Raw genomic sequence first — 21,296 nt, 5'->3', positions numbered from 1 at the left:
ACAATCCAGATTTGCATGCACAAGGATTATTTTCCCCTGAAGGAAGTATGTCTAAAATCATTTTACTTACGCTGGTAACCTCAAAGTAGATTGCTCTAAACCATCTTTTCAAGATTTATCTCTTAAGAATTACATGGATTTGGAAAATATCTAGGCCATGACCAGTCCAAATCAATAAAAAATTTATACATATATACACACACATACACACATTTGAAAAGATGAAGTGTGACTGAGTGCTTTGTAAGTCTTACTGAATAAAAGTCACAATTAATTCAAATACTTATTGCATTTCTACCATGTGCTAGATGCTGTGAAAACAAAAAGAAATATTTCTTGCCCTCAAAGAGATTCAGTCTAGGGAGGGACAAATTCAACAGGAATAAATGAGGACAACAGGGTCCCCTAACATAGAGGGGAGAAGGAAAGCTGTTCAGATCTTTTAAAAACGAACATGAAAAAAAAAAAAAGGAACATGAAATGACAGAAAAGCTGGGGAAAAATAAGACTGTACGTGGCCCCTCTTTGTCTACTTGCTCACTCAAATCTCACTCGTTAATTCATTATAGAGTTCAAGCATTTGCTTCATCTACAGATAGACAACGTGATGTTAGGAATCTAACATTTACTGAACAAATTAACTAGACTACAACTATAGAGTTCAAATATGTGTTTACAATCCATACACTGTCGAGAGAAAACATAAAGCAAACTATGATTTAACCAAAGATGAACCGACATGAAAACAGATGCCTGATATATGTGGTTAGCAGGAAAACAACCAGAAAACTAGTGACTAGACCCAGACACTACACAACAATCACAGGACTAATCAAGAACTACCTTACTGGGGCTTCCCTGGTGACGCCGTGGTTAAGAATCCGCCTGCCAATGCAGGGGACACAGGTTCGAGCCCTGGTCCGGGAAGATCCCCCATGCCACGGAGCAACTAAGCCCGTGCGCCACAACTACTGAGCCTGCATTCTAGAGCCCGCAAGCCACAACTATTGAGCCCGCATGCCACAACTACTGAAGCCTGCGCGCCTAGAGCCCGTGCTCTGCAACGAGGGAAGTCATGGTAACGAGTAGCCTGTGTGTGCACCGCAAAGAAGAGTAGCCCCTGCTCGCCACAACTAGAGAAAGCCTGCACGCAGTAACGATGACCCAACACAGCCAAAAATAAATAAAATAAACAGTCTAGCGATGTAACTAAAAGCCTCAACCAAAGCAACTGCAGACACAACAGGTCTACACTCCACATTATGATGCTAACATATTCAATTATGTCTAACTGTGCCATCCTCTGTCCACCCTTGCTCAAAATTCAGGTTGCTCTAGTACAGAAAATTCTCAATAGTTACTCAGATTAATAACTTCCAACTTAAGTTTAGCTATAAAAATTGGATGGGTAGATAAAACTCAACAAGTACAGAAACACACTACCTTCCAGAGTCACAGAAGATATCAGAAGTGGAGGGACCACAGAGAACATTTAAATCCAACTCTCATATTTTACAGATGAGGACTCGAGGAGCACGTGGCTAATTTGTGGCAAAATTTATTCAACTATAGCCTCTCAAGGCTACCAAGTCTTTTAGAAACAAGCCTTACAAAAAATTACAAATATCAACTTAAAATTGAACCCCTATAATGAATAGATTTAAGGTTTAATAAGTTTTCAAGTGAAATATACTATGCCAATACGTTTATGAGCCAGCAAGAGTTGGAGTACATTAAATGATACAATTCCTACTTAAAAATCCAGTTAGTAATTTTCATCTATTTACTGCAAGTATTGAATACATGCCAGCTGCAATGTAACTGATCTGACCTCTATATTTGGTCTTGTATTGTTACTCCTATAGAAACCCAATTTCTTCCAATGGAAGACAGAAACAATTTTACTTTGATCCCAACTGTCCCTAGATCCTCATTAAGTTTTGATTTCTTAAGAACTGAGAGAATTGATTTTTAAAAAAAATTTAGACTAGTTACCAGGGCTGCTACCTACTTAAAGGAATTTTGCGGTAATTGTGTTAACAACAGTACCTGCAATCGAGGCCAAATAGTATCCAAAAAGGCCTGCAATTCTAAGGTAATAAACGACTGTGAATGATTTGCATACTTAAATTTTCGTATATTAAGTGCGCCTCGTAAGAAAAGAGAAAAGGCAATTCAATATTACATTATTCGTTTCTATTTACGGTGCAAGAACTAACATACCCAACTTTTAATGTTAACAGTATACATCATTTTTGCAGCATAAAGAAAAAACAAGGTCTTACAAGTCCTACACACGTAAACGAAAACTTTACTCTCTTTGGCCCTCAATACTTTGAAAAACTCTCGGCTCAAAACCAACCTCTTCCATTCTTCAGCCCTGAAAGGAAGAATTCCCAACCCGAGAACAAAACGCAGCCTGTTCAGAAACCCGCGGCGTCACAAGGACGGAGACAGGACCCTTCTGACTGGGTTCTGCGTTGTCCTGAGTGACATCATTTCACCTGCGCCTGAGCAAAAAGGGAGGGAGAGAAAGAGCGAGGCCATCTGCCAGACGCGGCGGGCCGGCGCTCCCGAGGGCTGTGCCCGCACCTCCTCGCCGCTGCCTCGGGAACAAAGAGCGCCGGGCGGCCCGGCCGCGCCCCGCTGAACACCAAGCAACCTCATCTCTAGCGCGGCCCCGCAGGCTCCCAACGGCCCAAGGCTCGGCCCGTCCCGCCCTCGTGCGGGAACCAACGGCTGCGGCAGCCAGTACCTGCAAAGGAAGGCTCCGCCCTGCTGGGCTACTCCCGCGGCTCCTCGCTGGGCCACCGCCTCCTATTGTGACCGCTCGTCCAGCCAGCGGCCAGCTCGCCAGATCCTCTGTTCCCGGGCCTTCTCAACCCTGGAACCCGGGCTCCGACCGACGCGCTATCACGGCGCTTCCTTCCTCCCGGCACCATCACACGGGCCGCGCCAAGAAACGACGGCTGCACGCCCAGAGCTGACAAAAGTCGGCTAACGCCTCGGAGGCTCCATCCTCTCGACCCCCGCGCCCTAACCGCCCCGGCCGCCGCACGACCCCGCACCGCTGCACGAGGGGGCCCCGCCCCGCTGCGCCCCTCCCCGGTGCTCGCTGACCGGGCGCGCCGGCGCAGTACCCTGCGCTGCGCGCGCAAGCGACAACCCCACCGCTAGGCCGCAAGATGCGCGAGCACGCGGCCCTCCCACTTCTCGGGTCTGGGTCGCTCCCACCCCACCCCGCCCCCTCTCCTGAACAAACCTCGCGATCCCAGGGCGCGAGACCGCCAGTCGCTCCGCCCCTTTCCCCCTCGGCTTATCTCCGCGCGCGGAGCCCCCTTTGTTTCCACCCGCGGGGGGAAGGGGGCGGGGCGGGCTGCGCTCGTCCAGGCGCGCGACTCGGACTAGTTCCGGCAACAGAGCCGTCGCGCCGCACCCCTGCGCAGCCCCGCCCCGCCCCGCCCCCCGTGCCTGGCGCCCGGAAAGGCTGCCGCTATGCCGGGCCGCGGGCGGGCCGAGCCTACGAGTTCTATATATTTCTCCCCAAGTGCTGCTGCAAGTCCGTGCGTACCGCCTCCAAAACTCAGCCATCAAACAGTAATTAACCTCACTCAAATTCCCAATATAGTATGTATTCATGTGGCCCAAATGTTAGGAATTTTTATTGACGTAGAGGTGATTTGGCCAAGGTGTCTTTGGCCAAGGTGTCTCAATGGAGAGTCAGGTTCAAACCCAACTTGTCCTACTGTAAGGCTCAATTAAACAGTTATTCATATTGTGCTGAGGACAGGAAATGAGATAGGTACGAAGACCGAAGCTGGCATGGTGCCTGTCCTAATCACGTTCGAGATCTAAAAGAGGAAGTAAGATCTTCCATAAAAGCGCAATAAATACAAGGACAAAATAGTTTAAATGGTATCGGAGGAAAAGAGGGCAGTCAAGGCGACAGTATCGAAGAAGTGGGTTTTAAGCAGATAGGAATTATGTCTTCAAGGATGGTGATCATATTTCAGTCCAATCATCAAAAGCCCAGGTTCTGGTTCTTTTGGCATTACTTAAACCAGTCTCCTTCCTGCTGTGGGCCTCAGCTGCCTCCTGTAGAAAATTAGGGAACCAGACTAAAATGATGTTCCAGGACCCTCTGAACCTCTATGCATTGATATGAATAACACGAAAAGGTAATTATTTGTGAACATCTGTCTCCCATATCACACTGGGCGACCTGTTTTGACTCTGTAACCCTAAGGTCTAAACCTACAGCCTGAAATACAACAGCAGGTGCTTAGCAACTGCTGAATTCAAAGTTCCAGCAATAACATCACAGGTTTTTACAACTCCTGGACAAAGAGAGGCTAGAATGAGATAACTGGCCCCCATGAACAAGTCCCCTCCCCCAGCCCCACACCACCATATGTAGCCCAGTTATCTAGCTGACTGTTCTCCCAAAGCCCTCTCTGCTAGTCTTCCAAAGCAGCCAATTTGGAGATGATTACATTCAAACTTTTAAGGTTTTCCCCCCCGTCATTTCACAGTACAGAGTCATAAATCCCAACCACACCTTTAGGTGCATCCAATGTAATCCACTTCTAACATCTGGATCCCCCATAATACCCCCTTTACTGCTGTGGATTCACCTAGCATTACAGATCTTCCAACAGAATCTCAGCTATACAAGCTTCCTTACATAATACGGACCACCCTGAAACAGCTTTTCTTGTTTACTTGGGCATGGGCTATGTAATGAGAGGGGGAAATAGAGACAAAAATTGGGAACAGGGAGGGAAATTACCATTTGGAAGCTGTCCAATCCTAAGAGTCAGGTTCCTCAAGTGCTGAATTTCAGCAGCAAATATCTATTACAGTCCTCCAGGGTTCCTAACCCTTAAGCTTATGTGAATTCCCCCTGGGCTTCAGCCAATCCTTTGTCAGGCACTCTTTGAGAACCCTTCTCAAATGGCTGAGATCTTAGTTAACTGGGATCTGAAGGCTTCACCTAAGAAGTCTGTCTACATGTAAACAATGCTCCCCACACCTCAAGGTTGAATCGTTGGAAATTCGTACTGCAATTTCTTTTCTAGTTGATTTTCTTAACCAGAAAATCTGGTACCCTGCTAATAAACACCTGATGAGTGGGTTACGTTTTAAGGTGGGCCACTGACCACCTAATGTGGCAGGAAGTAAATTATGCCAGAGCAGTGGCTCAACCCCAGTCCACCTAAAATTTTACTTGGTGTCGGTCCAAAAAGGTGGGAAGCCTTGTTGGAGAGGTGTCCAATGGATCTTTTTGCAATGATGGAAATGTTCAACATCTGCAGCATCCAAAAGGTAGCCATTAGCTACATACATATGGCTACTGAGTGAGCACCTGAAATGGGGCTAGTGCAACTAATGCATTAACCAGGATTGTTTAAACAGTCACATGTGGCTAGGGGACAGTACAGCACTTGTGTGAAAAGTAGTTGCTTGTAGCAAGAACTCTTGAGAATTCTGACTCCAAGACTGTCCTTTAAAATTCGTTTTCATGACAGAAATGAAAACTGTGAATGCCTACTAAAAACTTCTCCCTGGGGTACCTAAGTCATTTAAGTCCCCTCAACTTCTAAAATAAAAATATACCAGTATGTTGCTTACCAAAGAGGAAAATATTGCAGTTCCTTCCAATGTATCTGGTCACTGGGATTGTCTACCCTGGTGCCCTACCAGTCTAACACATGGGAATGACAGCTAAGATTTTTTTATTGGGCAGCATGGGATCCAGAGATAAATTAGGTGGTATTGATATCTTTACAATATTGAATCTTCAATCTGTAAACAGGTAAGATGAACCCTTCTATTTACCGGAGTTGTTGATTTTTTCAATAATGCTTCACAGTTTTCTGTAGAGGTCTTGCACATTTGTTCTAGGGTCTATTCTAGGTTTTATATATAATTATTAATTCTAATAGTTTTGTTAATTTTTTTTCAGTTTTCTACATATACAGTCCTGTTGGCAGAAAATGACTGTTCAATTTCTTTCTTTCCCACGTGGTTTCCTCTTGTCTGCACTTGCTAGGACCTCCAGTTCAATGCTAAATAGATACAAGTGAGAGCATGCATCTTCATCTTATTCCAAAACTGGAAAGCTGGGCTTCCCTGGTGGCGCAGTGGTTGAGAGTCCACCTGCCGACGCAGGGGACACAGGTTCGTGCCCCGGTCCGGGAAGATCCCACATGCTGCGGAATGGCTGGGCCCGTGAGCCATGGCCGCTGAGCCTGCGCGTCCGGAGCCCGCAACGGGAAAGGCCACAATAGTGAGAGGCCTGCATACAGCAAAAACAAACAAACAAAAAAAACTGGAAAGCTTCCAACATTTCACCATTAAGTATGATGTTGACCGTAGGTTTTTTGTAGATTCCTTTAGCAAATCAAGGGAGTTCTTTCTTATTTCAAATTTGTTAAAAGTTTATCATAAAATGGATATTTAATTTCATCAAAATTTTCTGTATATGAGATAATCATGGATTTTCTGTTACTGGGTGAATTACCTCGATTGTTTTTTGGAGGTTAAACCAATTTTACATTCCTAATAAAATCATGTCATACTGCACTACTCTTTTTATATATTGTTGGATTTGGTTTGCTAATATTTTGCTTAGAATTTTTACATCTGTGTTCTTAAGTGAGATTAGCTGTTATTTTCCATTTTTTGTAATGTCCTTATCAAGTTTTGTTACAGATATTATGCTAGCCTCAGAAAATGAATCACAGAGTATTCTCTCTTTTTCTATTCTCTACAAGAGTTTCTATAAGATTGGTGTTATGCCTCCTTTAAATGTTTGGTAGAATTTGCTGGTTAGCTATCTGAACTTGGAATTAGATTTCTTTAGTAGTTATGGATTTCTTGTCAGATTTTGTCTTTTCCTTATTTCTTTTCTTTTTTTTTTTTTGGCCACACCGAGCAGCATGCGAGATCTTAGTTCCCCAACAAGGGATCGAACCCATGCCCCCTGCATTGGAAGCATGGAGTCTTAACCAATTAGACTACCAGGGAAGTCCCTTTTCCTTATTTCTAACAAAAGAAAAACAATTATAATCTTAGGACATATATAAGGAAGAGCTCATTCTGAAACTCACAGGCAACAAGAGAAAAAAATAGATAAATTGGATTACTTCAAAATGAAAAGGCAACCTACGGAATAGAAAATATTTCCAAATCATGTCTGATAAGAGGTTAATATCCAGAATATATAAAGAACTACAACCAAACAAAATCCAAAACCTGATTATAAAATGGGCAAAGCACTGAAACAGACACTTCTCCAAAGACGTACAAATGTCCAGTTAAGCACATGAAAATATGTTCAACATCACTAGTCAGGAGGGAAATGCAAATCAAAACCACAATGATACTACCTCACACTCATTAGGATGGCTACTATTAAACAAAACAAAAACAGAAAACAACAAGTGGTGACAAGAATGTGGAAAAACTGGAATCCTTGTGCACTCCTGATGGGAATGTAAAATGGTGCAGTCACTTTGGAAAACAAAATAGTGGTTCCTCAAAACATTAAAAATAGAAAAAAAAGAAAGAAAGAAAGAAAGAAATGATCTAACAATTCCACTTCTAGGCATATACCCAAAAGAGTTGAAAGCAGGGTCTAAAAGAGATATTTGTGCACCTATGTTCCAGCAGCATTATTCACAATAGCCAAAACGTGGAAGCAACCCAAGTGGCCATCCATGGATGAATAAACAAAATGTATTATACACATACAATGGAATATTATTCAGGCTTTAAAGGGAAGGAAGTTCTGAGGCATGCTACAACATGGATGAACTTTGACAACATTATGCTAAGTCAGTCACAAAAAGACAACTATTATATGACTTCACTTGTATGAGGTACATAGAGCGCTCAAGTTCAGAGACAGAAAGTAAAGGGCGACTGCCAAGGGTTGGGGGGAGAAGAGAGTGAATTATTGTTTAACAGATATAGTTTCCATTTTGCAACACATAAGAGTTCTACAGATTGGTTGTACGATGTGAATGTACTTATTAACACTACTGAACTGTACACCTAAAAATGGTTAAGATGGTAAATTTTATATTGCAGATTTTACCACAATTTAAAAAAATTCTTATCACAATAGGAAAAGGGATATTTAAAAAAATATAACATCACTCCTTTGCTTAAAACCTTCCAAAAGGCTTCCATAATACGCAGAATTGAAACTTCTTTCCCTGGCTTACCAAGATCCACTTGATCTAGTCTGTGCCTACCCCTTCAACCTCATCTCATACCACCACTTCCACCCTCATCCACCTTGCTTGTGCACAACAGCTTTCCTTCTGTTTGTTTCAATTTCTAGCCTTATGGCCTTTGCACTAGATGTTTCCTCTCCCTAGCATGTTCTCCTATGGTCCAGATTGTCTCGATTTGTTCTTTTCCATCTGTCAGATCTTAGCTTAAGTGTCATCTTCTTAAAGGCCTTCCCTAACACCTAATCTAGAGTAGCCAACTGCCCAATTACTTGCACAGTACTTAAGAGTATCTGATTATTTACTGGTTTACATATACAGTTCATTTTCTGTCCCATCCACAAAAAATAAGCACCCAAAGAACAAGGACCTTCTTTGTCAGTCTTTTCACCATGGTACTCTGGTGACTCAGTTATCCCTGGCACATAGTAGACACTTATAAATATTTGCTGAATGAATAAATGCACAATTTTTAAAAAATGACCTAAAGCTCCACAATTGAAGACAAGTTAAATAAATTACCATGTACCCTTATGGTGGAACATTATGTAGACATTTTAACTGATGTTTAATGTATATATAATGTGCAGATTATATTTTTCAATATGGCCATTGATACGTTCTCCCATCCTTCATTCTCTTCTTATTATGTAGACATTCCTCCCCAGTGGTAGGATTGATGCTCCCTCCTCTTGAATTTGGTAAGGCCTGTAACTATGGTGGAAGTGAAGCTTTGTGACTTCTGAAGTTAGGTCATAAAAGGCCATACAGCACCTGTGTGGTCCTCTTGGGACAGTCACTCTTAGAATCAAAGCTGCCATACTGTGAGGAAGCCCATGCTACATATAGGTGCTCAGGCTGAGGGCCCCAGTTGAAGTCCCAGCTAACAACCAGCATCAACCATCAGACATGTGAGTGAAGACATCGAGATGACTCCAACCTTAGCCACCATCTGACTGTAACTGCATGAGAAATTCCAAGCAAGAGCCCACCTAGCTGAGCACAGGAAAACCCAGAACCATGAAAGATACCAAAAGATATGCTTTGCACCACTGAGTTTTAGGATAATTAATTACACAGCCATAAATAATCAGTGCTTTAGTTTTGTTTTAACCATGCAGAGAATGCAAAGAAAAATTTGAAGAAAAAAAATGCATGTTAAGAGTGTTATCTATTGAAAGATGGTATGTTTACTTATGACATATTCTATTTCCCCACATTTCCCTAATGGAACACATGTAACGATATAATACGAGGCATATGGACTTCCCCGGTGGTCCAGTGGTTAAGAATCCACCTGCCAATGCAGGGGACAGAGGTTCGAGCCCTGCTCCAGGAAGATCCCACATGCCGCAGAGCAACTAAGCCTGTGTGCCACAACTACTGAGCCTGCGCTCTAGAACCCGCGAGCCACAACTACTGCAGCCCTCATGCCTAGAGCCTGTGCTCCACAACAAAGAGAAGCCACCGCAATGAGAAGCACGACGAAGAGTAGCCCCCGCTCACCGCAACTAGAGAAAGCCCGCGTGCAGCAACGAAGACCCAACGCAGCAAGCAAGCAAGAAATAAATAAATAAAATAATAATACGAGGCATAGGGAGATTTTTAAGCACAAGGGGCAAGAACAATAAAAGGACTTTTAACTGACATTTTTTAACTGACCAGAGAGGATTTAGGAATGGCCAATAAACATACAAAAAGATACTCAGCATAGTTAGTCACTAGAGAAATGCAAATTAAAACCACAATAAGATGCCACTTCACACTCACTACAGTGGCTATAATTTAAAAGACAACCAGAGGCTTCCCTGGTGGTGCAGTGGTTAAGAATCCACTGGCTAATGCAGGGGACACGGGTTCAAGCCCTGGTCTGGGAAGATCCCACATGCCACAGAGCAACTAAGCCTGTGCGCCACAACTACTGAGCCTGCACTCTAGAGCCCGTGAGCCACAACTACTGAGCCCGTGTGCCACAACTACTGAAGCCCGCGTGCCTAGAGCCCGTGCTCCGCAACAAGAGAAGCCACCGCAATGAGAAGCCCGTGCACCGCAACGAAGAGTAGCCCCTGCTCGTTGCAACTAGAGAAAGCCACACACAGCAACGAAGAACCAAAGTAGCAATCAATCAATCAATCAATTTATAAAAGACAACCAGGAAAAAAGTATTGGCAAGTATGTGAAGAAACTGGAACCCTCAATTGGAATGCAAAATGGTGCAGCCACTTTGGAAAAGTTTGGCAGATCCTCAAATTGTTAAAATCATGTGAAAACAAAAACACACTCACAGGCAAATGTTCACAGCAGTGTTATTCACAATAACCAGAGCATGGAAACAAATATCCACTAACTGGGGAACTGATAAACAAAATGTGCTAGATCCACACAATGGAATATTATTCACCCATAAAAAGGAATGAAGTACTGATTTATGCTACAACATAGACAAACCCATGAAATCATCATGCTAAGTGAGAGAAGCCAGACACAAAAGGCCACATATTGTGTGATTCCATTTATATGAAATGTGCAGAACAGGCAAATCCATAGAGACAGAAAGATTAGTGGTTGCCAGGAGCTGGCGGGAAGGAATAATGGGGAGTGATTGTTAATGGGTATAGGTTTTTTGCGGGGTGGTGGTAAGTGTTCTAAAATTAGATAGTAGAGATAGATGAACAACTCTTTGAATATACTAAAAACCACTGTTTGAAAAGATGAAAAATATTTTACACAAATATAACTTTAAAAAATCTGGTTAATACTAAAATTCCAATTGCTGTTACTTCTGGGGAGAGGGATTGAAGGTAGTGCGGCATATCTTTTTACAATCAACATGTAATTTTTAAAAAAACTAAAAACTTAAAAAATTAAGATAAAAGGAAGTATACAGTCATGGAAGAAAAACCAGTATAGCACATTTCCCATCTTTCTGAAAGCAGTCTGTGTGCGAATACCTGTACACAAATCAGATTGGTACCGTCTTCCATGACAAAGGGACTGAAGGCTAGCAAAAGGAAGTTTTGTCCAGAAAAGACTTCTGCTCTGAGGAGCCATTCACATGCAGTTTAGAAAGAACTCTCCATTTCCCTCTCTCAAATGGCCAGACTTCCCAGAAGTATTACCAGGCCACTATGAAAGAGTGTACCATTGAGGCTACAAATTAATTCATCTCACCTGAAGGAATAGTCTCCTTTTATCATATTGTTCAATGTTTTATCTCATTCTCAGGACAGACCTATTCCCCCATGTCAAGCTTGTTCTCACTGTGAAGATGACTACTTAATAATCCCAAGGTGACATTAGCTGATTTAGGTTAACTTCAGTATCTAAGTGAAACATAAATATGCTATCACAATCACATTTTTGTGTTATTCTTTATACTTTTAAACTGCTTCTACATAACCATCACATTTGATCAGTGCAATACAGCAACACACAATGTGAGGTTTCTTATAAAGAAGCACAGATTTCTGAGTATGAATCAGGGCAGGGGTGTCAGGTTAGAGAAGCCTGGAGTAACAAATAGTCATGAATCACAATGGAGGCCAAAAGGAGCTGGGCAAGAAAAAACTGACAGGCAAAGATTACCTGCCAAGTGACTTGGTTCACTGTGATTCTCCAGGGCCTTCTCCACTTGAAGATATTTTCCCCTGAGCATGTCAGAGTTGAGTGGGTAAAGCTACATTAGGAACAGATTTCTTCAGATGGTCAAGTACAGACTCTGGAATTAGGTAGCTTGTGTTTGAATCACAGTTTTACTACTTACTAACTGGGTAACCTTGGGGAAACTACTTAATCTATGTCTCACATTCCTCACCTACAAATGGGGATAAAACAACCCCTATTTCAAAGGGTGTTTAGAAGGTAATCTTCTCCCAATACTCCTATATCCCTTACCTGATTTATTATTCTTCATAACACAAATGAACTAACAGTATCTTTATTTATGTCTTGCCATCTCCCTAACCCACTTACAGAGAGCAAGTTCCATAAGAGTAAAGATTCCTGTCTGTTTTGTTCAATACACTGTCCCCAATGCCTAGAACAATGCTTAGTTCATAATAGGTACTCAAATATTGATATATAATAAGTGTTTGCTACCTGGAAATTATAGGGTATGACATTGTGAATGAATATAAAAATATTGCTGGAGGGCTTTGTGTCAATTGCTATGCCCAATATAAACTGAACATGAGAGTATGTAACTCACAGTAGTTAACAGTAAACCTCAGAGCTGGAAACAGCTCCTTCCCACACTGTAGTGACAAGCCGATGTACAGCAGCAGAGAAACTTAAGTTGGAAAACAAGCCAAACCATGGAATTTGGGGGCTTGCCACCACTTCCAAGGTTGTAGAATGGAGGTCCGACAAATGGACTGGCCCTTTTTCTCCTTTGTTCCACCCACATCACACATGAATTAGTTAAAATTCAGACAATGTTTAAGAAAAATCAACTTTTGTTCCCAAATCTGAGAAATGGACCATGCCTGAAAGCTAAGTGAGGATAATAAGCAAAGCATCAATATGTGTTTTGACAATGTTTTCAGAATAGCTAGACAATTACTTTACATGGCTTGTATCAGGAACAGAAGATGTGATCTAGCTGCAGCACTCCAGGGTGACTCCTGAACAAGTCTCTTCTCCCACTGGGGTCACAGCTTGCAAGTTTATTTTAAAAAGAGGGTTGAATTAGCTGTGCTCTATAATCCCTTCAATTCTCAGAGAGAGAGAGAGAGAGAGAGAGAAAGAAAGAGAAAGAGAGAGAGAGAGAGAGAGAACACACATACCTATCCAAGTGGCATATATCAGATATCAGGCAGCAGGTTTTGTTGCTGCTTTTGCAAAACCAATACCCATTTATTACAGAAAGAAAGAAGTCAGAAGCTGCTACAAACACAGAGATCTGATTCTTGTCCTATCCACCACTCTCCTCCCCAGAATGATGTCTAATGATCCTATTCAAAGCTGCAATCTGTAACATCCAACTCATGGTGGTCCTCATCCCACTTATTCTGCTGTACATTTCTTTAATCCATCGTGCTTATTGTAGCATACTATATTACTTATGTGTTATGTTTATTTTTTTGTCTGCCTCCCCCAGTTAGACTGCACTCATGAAAAAAGAGCAATCTTTGTTTTGTATCCTGATATATTCCCTAAGTGCCAAGAAACATAGCTGCCTATCAACAAATATTATTTGCTGACTGAATCAGTTGAATCAATTATAAATATAGTCAAGAGACCCTAATCCATTCTCTCCATTTCCCTCTGGTAAACCATCATAAATATATGCATGGTAGGCAGGAGAGGAGAGCAGTCTCTGACAGTTCTTTGATCTGCTGATCAAGTGACAAAAATCCCTAAAATTTCTCTGCCCTCCCCCCATGTATTTCAGGAAAGATCCCATCCTAAAAGCACAAGATGAGTCACACAAAGATTCAGAAATTAGGAGGAAAAACATTTTAAAGTAGATAAAAAGTATCTGGCAGAAATGGACAGAAATCTCATCTCTTGACTCTAAACCTGGAGACAGAACAGAGAATAGTCTGGCTTCTCCACTGTAAATGAACAATGGATAGAGGCATATTATACCTAGCTGCGGAAAGAAATTTTAACCCCCAAACATCTTTACAATGATGTAACACAATTCTTTGTAATATTACTGACCAAAAGTGATTTTGCCTTTTCTATCAGTCTTATTTTCAAATGCTCGTCTAAAATCTGTGGTATACTGAATTTTAGGGAGCTAACTATATAGTCTAGAAGTCTTTTTCAGTGGCTTGCTTCTAAAAGAAGTTAAAAGTTAAACCCATGCCTCTGGATTATTATCATAATAAGAGAGAATCTGGAATACTAAAATCATACCACTCTCTCTGTAAACAGACTGAAATCTGACTGAGCAAAGCTCACAAAGACAGAGAGAGCAACACACAGAACAAAAAGGCCATTTGGAAAATCCCAATGATCAACCAACATCTTGATCAAGCTCCAACAGGATGAGGGAGGAGGATCTTGATTACAACAGCGCAGAAAAACAGCACTTGGATTGGTCTGCCTGGGGAAACTACCAGGGGACTGATACATTCCTGCATACAAGACACAGGAAATGGGAGGGAGACCACTGGAAACTGATGATGGAAAAGACTAAATTTAAGCCCATCCAATATCAGCAGCCAGACGTTCCAAACACCAAGCCCACATTAGTATCTACTTCAAGGGCTGGGCCATCAAGGGTGCTGATGAGTACTGGAAAGCCCCCAAAGACCAGTTTCTTTAGAGATAAAAAGAACAGAAGCAAAATACCAAAAGTCTGGACCTGATTTAAAAAATAAAAAAGGCCCAAAGCAGGATTCTTTTGCATGAATCAGACAGGTTCCACCGTCATTCCTCAACATTTAAATTGGGCTTTGGAAACAGCCAAAAAAAAGTAAGCATGAGAATAAGCCATAATACAATCAACCACAAAACAAACCAAATCGGAATGTCTGAGGTATTTCAAATTGAAAACAGACACAAATTGATGAAATAGTTATCAGCTTTGGGAGCACCTGTTCATATATTAAGATAATCCATCCAGGCTGTGCAGGAAAAGAAGACGCGCAGTGACAGAGACAGGAATGGGGGTAAGGAAATGCGTTATCAGGAGTCCAGCCCACCTCCTGGGAATTATCTGCAAGTTTTCTGGAGCATTCTTAGTGAGCTGGCACACAAACCAGCAAGGCTCTCTGCATCTCAACATTGTGCCCCCCAAGTCACACTCTTCTGCCCCTACGACCAGTTATGCAAGTGAATCCAGTGATGTAAGGGCAGCATGCATTTTCACCATTGTAGACATCAACACGGACCTCACCTTGTCACTGTCATCATGACAAATGTGGTCGTGATGGATGGACTGGCACTGAAAAGAAGCACCAACACTACCTACAAGAGAAAGGGAGGAAAAGTTAAGATGCAATAATTCCTTATATTTAAACGGCTTTACCAGTTAAAAGTGCCTTTATATCCATCATCCCATCTAATCCTCAACAATACTCGGAAATAGGCAGGATAGGGATTGTTATTCATGCAGTTTGAGCAAAACAAAACACAGAGAGGCTGACTTGCACAATGGAGCAGTCAGTGAAGTTGCAGGTCTGAAACCAGAACCCCATTATTCAAACCCCTAATTCACCACTTTCTACTACACTAAGTGGTTAGTTTTCAGAGTAAGGCCACCTAAGAAAGCACAACAGCCTTCAATAAGGCAAACTTCTATTTAGAAAAAAGTATACTGCTTTTCAGACTACACATAGTTTCTTTGAGGAAAAAATTGACCCTATAAATTTTCAGCATACAAATAACACAATCTAATACACAATCGTAAGATTATAAATAGGTTTTTATTACTTTAAAAAATACATTTTTAATATACACAACCATTTGTTAATTTGAAGAACTATCTCCTAATAACTGCTCTATGACAAAAGTGACATTTCTAACCAATAGGAAAACAAATGACATTTAAAAAATAATCTTGGAGTAAGAAAAACCTTCTGAAAGATGATACTAAAAGAAGAAGGTGTAAATGAAAAATCAGCATGCATGACTGTGGACCAAAGATGAGCAAAACCCGTTCTCCCAATGTATGAGAATTCAACCTTGGGTTAATCCCTGTTAACCTGATTAAACAGCATACCACCTATGTTACCTGGCAACATTTCTTAAGATAGAAATTACCAAATTAGTAAATTGCATCTGGACTGGAAGTACAATAGCCACTTAGTAGGAAGCCACGTTCTTGAACTTCTCTGAGTATGGTGACATGTTACCTAATTAGGCATGTCCTGGCAAAAGATCCTGGAAACTATGCCCATGGAGTTCTCTGCACCACACAATGTGGATTTCATCTCTTTGAATCTAAGCTGTGAGAAGAGCACTTCAGACCTAAGCTGTGAGAAGATCACTTCAGAAAGAATGAACTGCTGCAAGGACTCCCACTGTCTTACTGGTAAGTTATAGCTTCTGTCCTATATTCTTCTGAATAAATGTTGCCAAGTGAGACCTATGGTGGTTTTACCAGTCTGAATGTGCAAATGTTTAGTTGAACCTAAGAAAACATCCCCCTGTCACTCCTGTGGACATTACACTGACAAATAAAATTATAAAATTTACAATGCCATCAAATCAGATGTCCAATTATTCTATATGCTTGAGAAAGAATGCTGCCAACTAAACTTTGACACATTTTCTTAACAATAAAAATTTTGGTTTTACACTTATTGAAATAACTCTTTTAGACTTCAAAGGCAGATTTTTATCATATATTACTCTTACGCATTCATAAAAAGAAAATGAGAAAATAACTGGTTACAACAGAGAAAATTATTAAAAACTACAAAGGATAAAAAGTCCTAGGGGAATTCCCTGCAGGTCCAGTGGTTAGGACTCTGCGCTTTCTTTCACTGCCGGGAGCCCAGGTTCAATCCCTAGTCAGTGAACTAAGATCCTACAAGGCTCGCAGTGCAGCCAAAAAAAACACACAACAATCCTTACTAGATAACTTTACCAGATAATTTCTTCAAATGTACAGAATCAATAATCCCAGTGACAGTGACTATTCTTAACTTCCCAATATAAACTGTTGTTTCCCAACTCATTTTATATAACATTGATTATAAAATATAAAAAGGATCAAAATAAGAAAACAACTTCACTGAAACACAGGAATAAAAATACTAAATAAAGTTGTAGCATACAGTATATGTGTGTGTGTATGTGTGTATATATATATATATATATATATAGCATACTGACAGCATATGTAATATAGTGTGTCACTATAATCTACTCAGCCTGATTCCTTAACTAATTCAATAAAAGAAAATTTATCAACAAAGTATTAGCATAAAAAAACAATTTAAAAAGTTTGATCACATCAAAAGATCTTTCTAATTTCTATTTCTCGGAAATATTAATAAGCTTAACAAGTTTTTGCCACTGGATGACAATTCTGGGAAGGATGAGATGGCGGAAGGTACAGGTGCCAAAAAGTTACAATTATGATGAGAATAATATAAACCATAGAGTTCCCACTGGTACTGATAACAGTTAACATCATTTAACATATTCTACAACCATAATTTGGAAGAAAGAATATATATACGACAATGTCCCCAAATACTAAAATCTCCTGGGATAGTAGAATGACAAATCTAATCACAACATAAACTATTCTGTCAAAAATTTGGTAGGTGAGGGCTTCCCTGGTGGCACAGTGGTTAAGAATCCGCCTGCCAATATGCAGAGGACATGGGTTCGAGCCCTGGTCCGGGAAGATCCCACATGCCACGGAACAACTAAGTTCATGCGCCACAACTACTAAGCCTGCACTCTAGAGCCTGTGAGCCACAACTACTGAGCCCAAGTGCCACAACTACTGAAGCCCGTGCTCTGTAACAAGAGAAGCCACCGCAATGAGAAGCCCACGCACCGCAACGAAGAGTAGCCCCCGCTGGGCGCAACTAGAGAAAGCCCGCGTGCAGCAACGAAGACCTAATGCAGCCAAAAATAAAAATAAAATAATTTTTAAAATCTGAATTATAGGGGCTTCCCTGGTGGCACAGTGGTTGAGAGTCCGCCTGCCGATGCAGGGGACACGGGTTCGTGCCCTGGTCTGGGAAGATCCCACATGCCGTGGAGTGGCTAGGCCCGTGAGCCATGGCCGCTGAGCCTGCGCGTCCGGACCGTGTGCTGCACAACGCGAGAGGCCACAACAGTGAGAGGCCCTCATACCGCCAAAAAAAAAAAAAAACTTTATTATTAAAAAAAAAAAATTCAGTAGATGAGTTTCAAGGAGTTAGTAAAAATTATACTTTCAGTCTCCTATTAGTCTAATATCATGTAATACTGAAGTTAGACTGGTGAAAAGAACCCTAAGAACTGATGATTATAAGCATACATTTAGATACCTTTCAAAGAGGTACCAAAACAGACATTTATCTTACTCTTATGCAAAACCGTTGTATTTAACGTATCATGTTATGTGTGTTTCTCTTGGACACAATGTAAGAAAAATGAAACTTTGTTAGAAATAGTTCACATAATACCATCTAATAACTATGAGGGAGACCACCATTTGGGACCATTGTCAAAAACGTGGACTCCATGTAGTTGGAAAGATGAAGATTGAGATACATTATTTAGCAACTTAAAAATCTCTTCCAAAAGAGAGTATTAAAAATAAGTGAACAGACACATCCACATACAAAAAAAAGAACCTAGACACTAACCATACACCTTTCACAAAAATTAACTCAAAATGGATCATAGACCTAAATGTAAAACACAAAACTCTAAAACTTCTAGAAGATAACAGGAAAAAATCTAAGTGACCTTGGCTTGACACCAAAGCATAATCCATCAAGAAAAAAATGGTAAAATGGACTTCAATAAAATTAAAAACTTCTGCTCTGTGAAAGACACTTAAGAAAATGAAAAGACAACGCCACATGCTGCTAGAAAATATCTGCAAAATGTGTATCTAATAAAGGACTGATACCCAAAAGTATTCAAAGAACTCTTAAAATTCAACAGTAATGGGAATTCCCTGGTGGTCCAGTGGTTAGGACTCCGTGCTTTCACAACGGGACCCTGGTTTGATCCCTTGGGGAACTAAGATCCCACAAGCTGTGCAGCCAAAAAGAAAAAACCGAAAAACAAAACTCAACAGGAAGAAAATAGAACCCAATTTTTAAATGGGCAAGGTTTCTCTCTGATTTTTTCCCCTGAATATCAGAATTCACTCCTTTGCCACAAAGGGAAGGGCCCTTTGCTGGAAAACAATGCAGAAGCATCCTAGAGGCAAATGAAAGCACAAAAGCACCAGTTTCCCTCTCCAGCTGTCCCTGCCCCATAAGAAAAAGAATGTAGACAGATCACTCAAACTGAACTCCTGAAGAATAAAATACAGATCGTAAGCAACTTTGGATAGCTAGTCAGGGAAAGAAGCACACAGAGGCAAAAGAAGAAACCTTCTATACTAAAATAAAGGAGCCAATTTTTGAAAATTGAAAGAATCTAGCCAAACATACATTAAATGACAGTGTTTACCATGGGTTTTCTGATTTTTTCAAATGCATTTTATAAAGTTATTATTCCTGCTCAAGAACCTACCCTGGCACTCTACTACTCAAGGCATAAAGTCAATGTCTGAATCCTCCACTCCCCATGAGAAATGTGGCAGGATGCTTCCATGCAGACCAGGCTTGCTCCCCCACCTGGTGAGCACTCAGTGCTCTCCTCACACCTGCATGATAGTTCTCTCTCTAGGTTCTTAACCAAGACTTACATGGGAATAAAATTTTATCTTTATTTTCATTAACTTGAAACTAAATGTAAAAAATCCACTCTATTATGAATACAACAACAAACCACGTTAGGATTGACAGTACCTGCGATTTTGTCTCTAATAAAAACCACATATATTTTCATATAATACAGTTGCTGGAGGTATACTGCAATATCATTTACACTTATCATTACTCTAAATTTACAATAGCTCTTAGGCCCACTGCTAGAATGTGTTATTTAATACATTAAATATAATAACAAATATATTTTTATCACAAATTAGTTTTTAATATTTTGATAACTACATTCCAGTATGATTGGTTTTCTTTGTAATCTCATGTATTTTATTTTATGCAATTAAAAGTATTCTCCTGGAGAGGGGCCTATAAACTTCATCTGATTACCAAAGGAGTCCATGACACACCCAAAATAGTTACAAACTCCCAAAATGGTTAGCAGAAAGTGCTGGGACCAGAGGGAGAACCAGATCAGGAGCATTATAAGGGAAAATAGATGTGCAACATCTTGGGAAGAGTCAGACAAGTATGTGAAATCGAGGGAAGAGAACAGAAGTGAGGGCTCAAGTTGGGGTATGAAGCCCGTAGTTTAGAACTAGGAAACACAAAGACGTCGAGGTTGAAATAGCGGTGGCAAGTGGAGAAGTTTCTGAGCAACTGCCAAGAATATCAGATAGTGTTTTAAGTCCACAAGGGTAAAGGTAGTGAGGTAAAGCACAGACATTATTTGTCATGTTCCCGGAGACCACTATACTGCGAAATCTAATGGTCAGTTCTGAATCCTAACCTTTCTTGATCTACCGGCAGCATTTGACCCAGCTGACCCTACTCTCCTTCGTGAAACCCTTTTCTTCACTTGGCCTCACAAAAGCTTCCTACATCACTGACTGCCACTCAGTCCCATTTGCTGGATTCTCATCTTCCCATTACAAAGGTTGGAATGTCCCGAGGATCGATCCTCAGACTTCTCTTTTCTATCTATATTCACTCCTTTAGTGATCCCAACTAGTCCCGTGGCTGATGACACCGAAATCTTTACTTCCAAGCTCTGACTCTCCCACCTCCCACCCCAAGGAAACCCAGATTTCCATATTCTGCTACCTATTCGAAATCACTTAGATATCTAAACAGCATCTCAAACATAACACGTCCAAAACTGAGCTCTTGATCTTCTCCTCTAAACCTGCCTCCAGTTTCAGTAAATGGCAGAACTATTCACCAGCTGCTCTGGCCAAAACCCTTGGCATCTTCCTCAACTCCTCTCTTTAATTCACATCCCACATTTGATGAGTTGGCAAATCCTGTTGGTCCCACTTCAAAAATGTGCCTGAAATATAACTACTCAGCATCATCCACTGAGGCTACCCAAGCCAAAGCCTGAACTAATGCAATGGTTTCCTGACTGGTCTTAGTTCCACTCTTTCCCCATGAACTTTCCCTACCTCCTCCCCAGTCGATTCTCCATGTAGAATGACCCTTTTCAAGGTTCAGACAGATCATGTCATTCCTCCTTTGAAAATCTTGTTCCGTCTCTCACTCAAAATAAAATACGAAGTCCTTACTCCTTGGTCTATGAGGTCTCACATGACCTAGGTATCCTAGACCTTCCTGATCATGTCTCCTACCTCTTCTTCTTTCCTAAAAGGGAACTAAAACACAATAAACACACCTGTAGCAAATTATCATGCTATTATGTTATATCCTTAAGACACTG

At 41.0% G+C, this 21,296-nt stretch overlaps 1 protein-coding gene across 11 annotated transcripts in view; it reads right to left on the bottom strand.

Annotated features, from left to right (window-relative positions):
• RNF38 (ring finger protein 38) overlaps positions 1–21,296 on the bottom strand; it is a 124,333-nt gene that overhangs the window by 57,138 nt on the left and 45,899 nt on the right. For 5 of the 11 annotated variants that reach the window (XM_027105508.1, XM_027105503.1, XM_027105505.1 and 2 more), the window contains exon 2: positions 15,088–15,158. In XM_027105508.1, the coding sequence (XP_026961309.1) occupies positions 15,088–15,158 (71 nt within the window). Of the gene's footprint in view, positions 1–2,755; positions 3,131–3,262; positions 3,429–15,087; positions 15,159–21,296 lie in introns of those variants that run through there. The other 6 variants (XM_027105511.1, XM_027105512.1, XM_027105509.1 and 3 more) reach the window with 3 other exon arrangements.

The sequence above is a fragment of the Aethalodelphis obliquidens genome, unplaced genomic scaffold (genome assembly GCF_003676395.1).
Source record: "Aethalodelphis obliquidens isolate GAN/ISIS:26980383/991018 unplaced genomic scaffold, ASM367639v1 scaffold7, whole genome shotgun sequence".
Classification (NCBI taxonomy): domain Eukaryota; kingdom Metazoa; phylum Chordata; class Mammalia; order Artiodactyla; family Delphinidae; genus Aethalodelphis; species Aethalodelphis obliquidens.
Note: the sequence above shows the minus strand (reverse complement) of the source record. Positions and strands in the feature narration are given on the sequence as shown.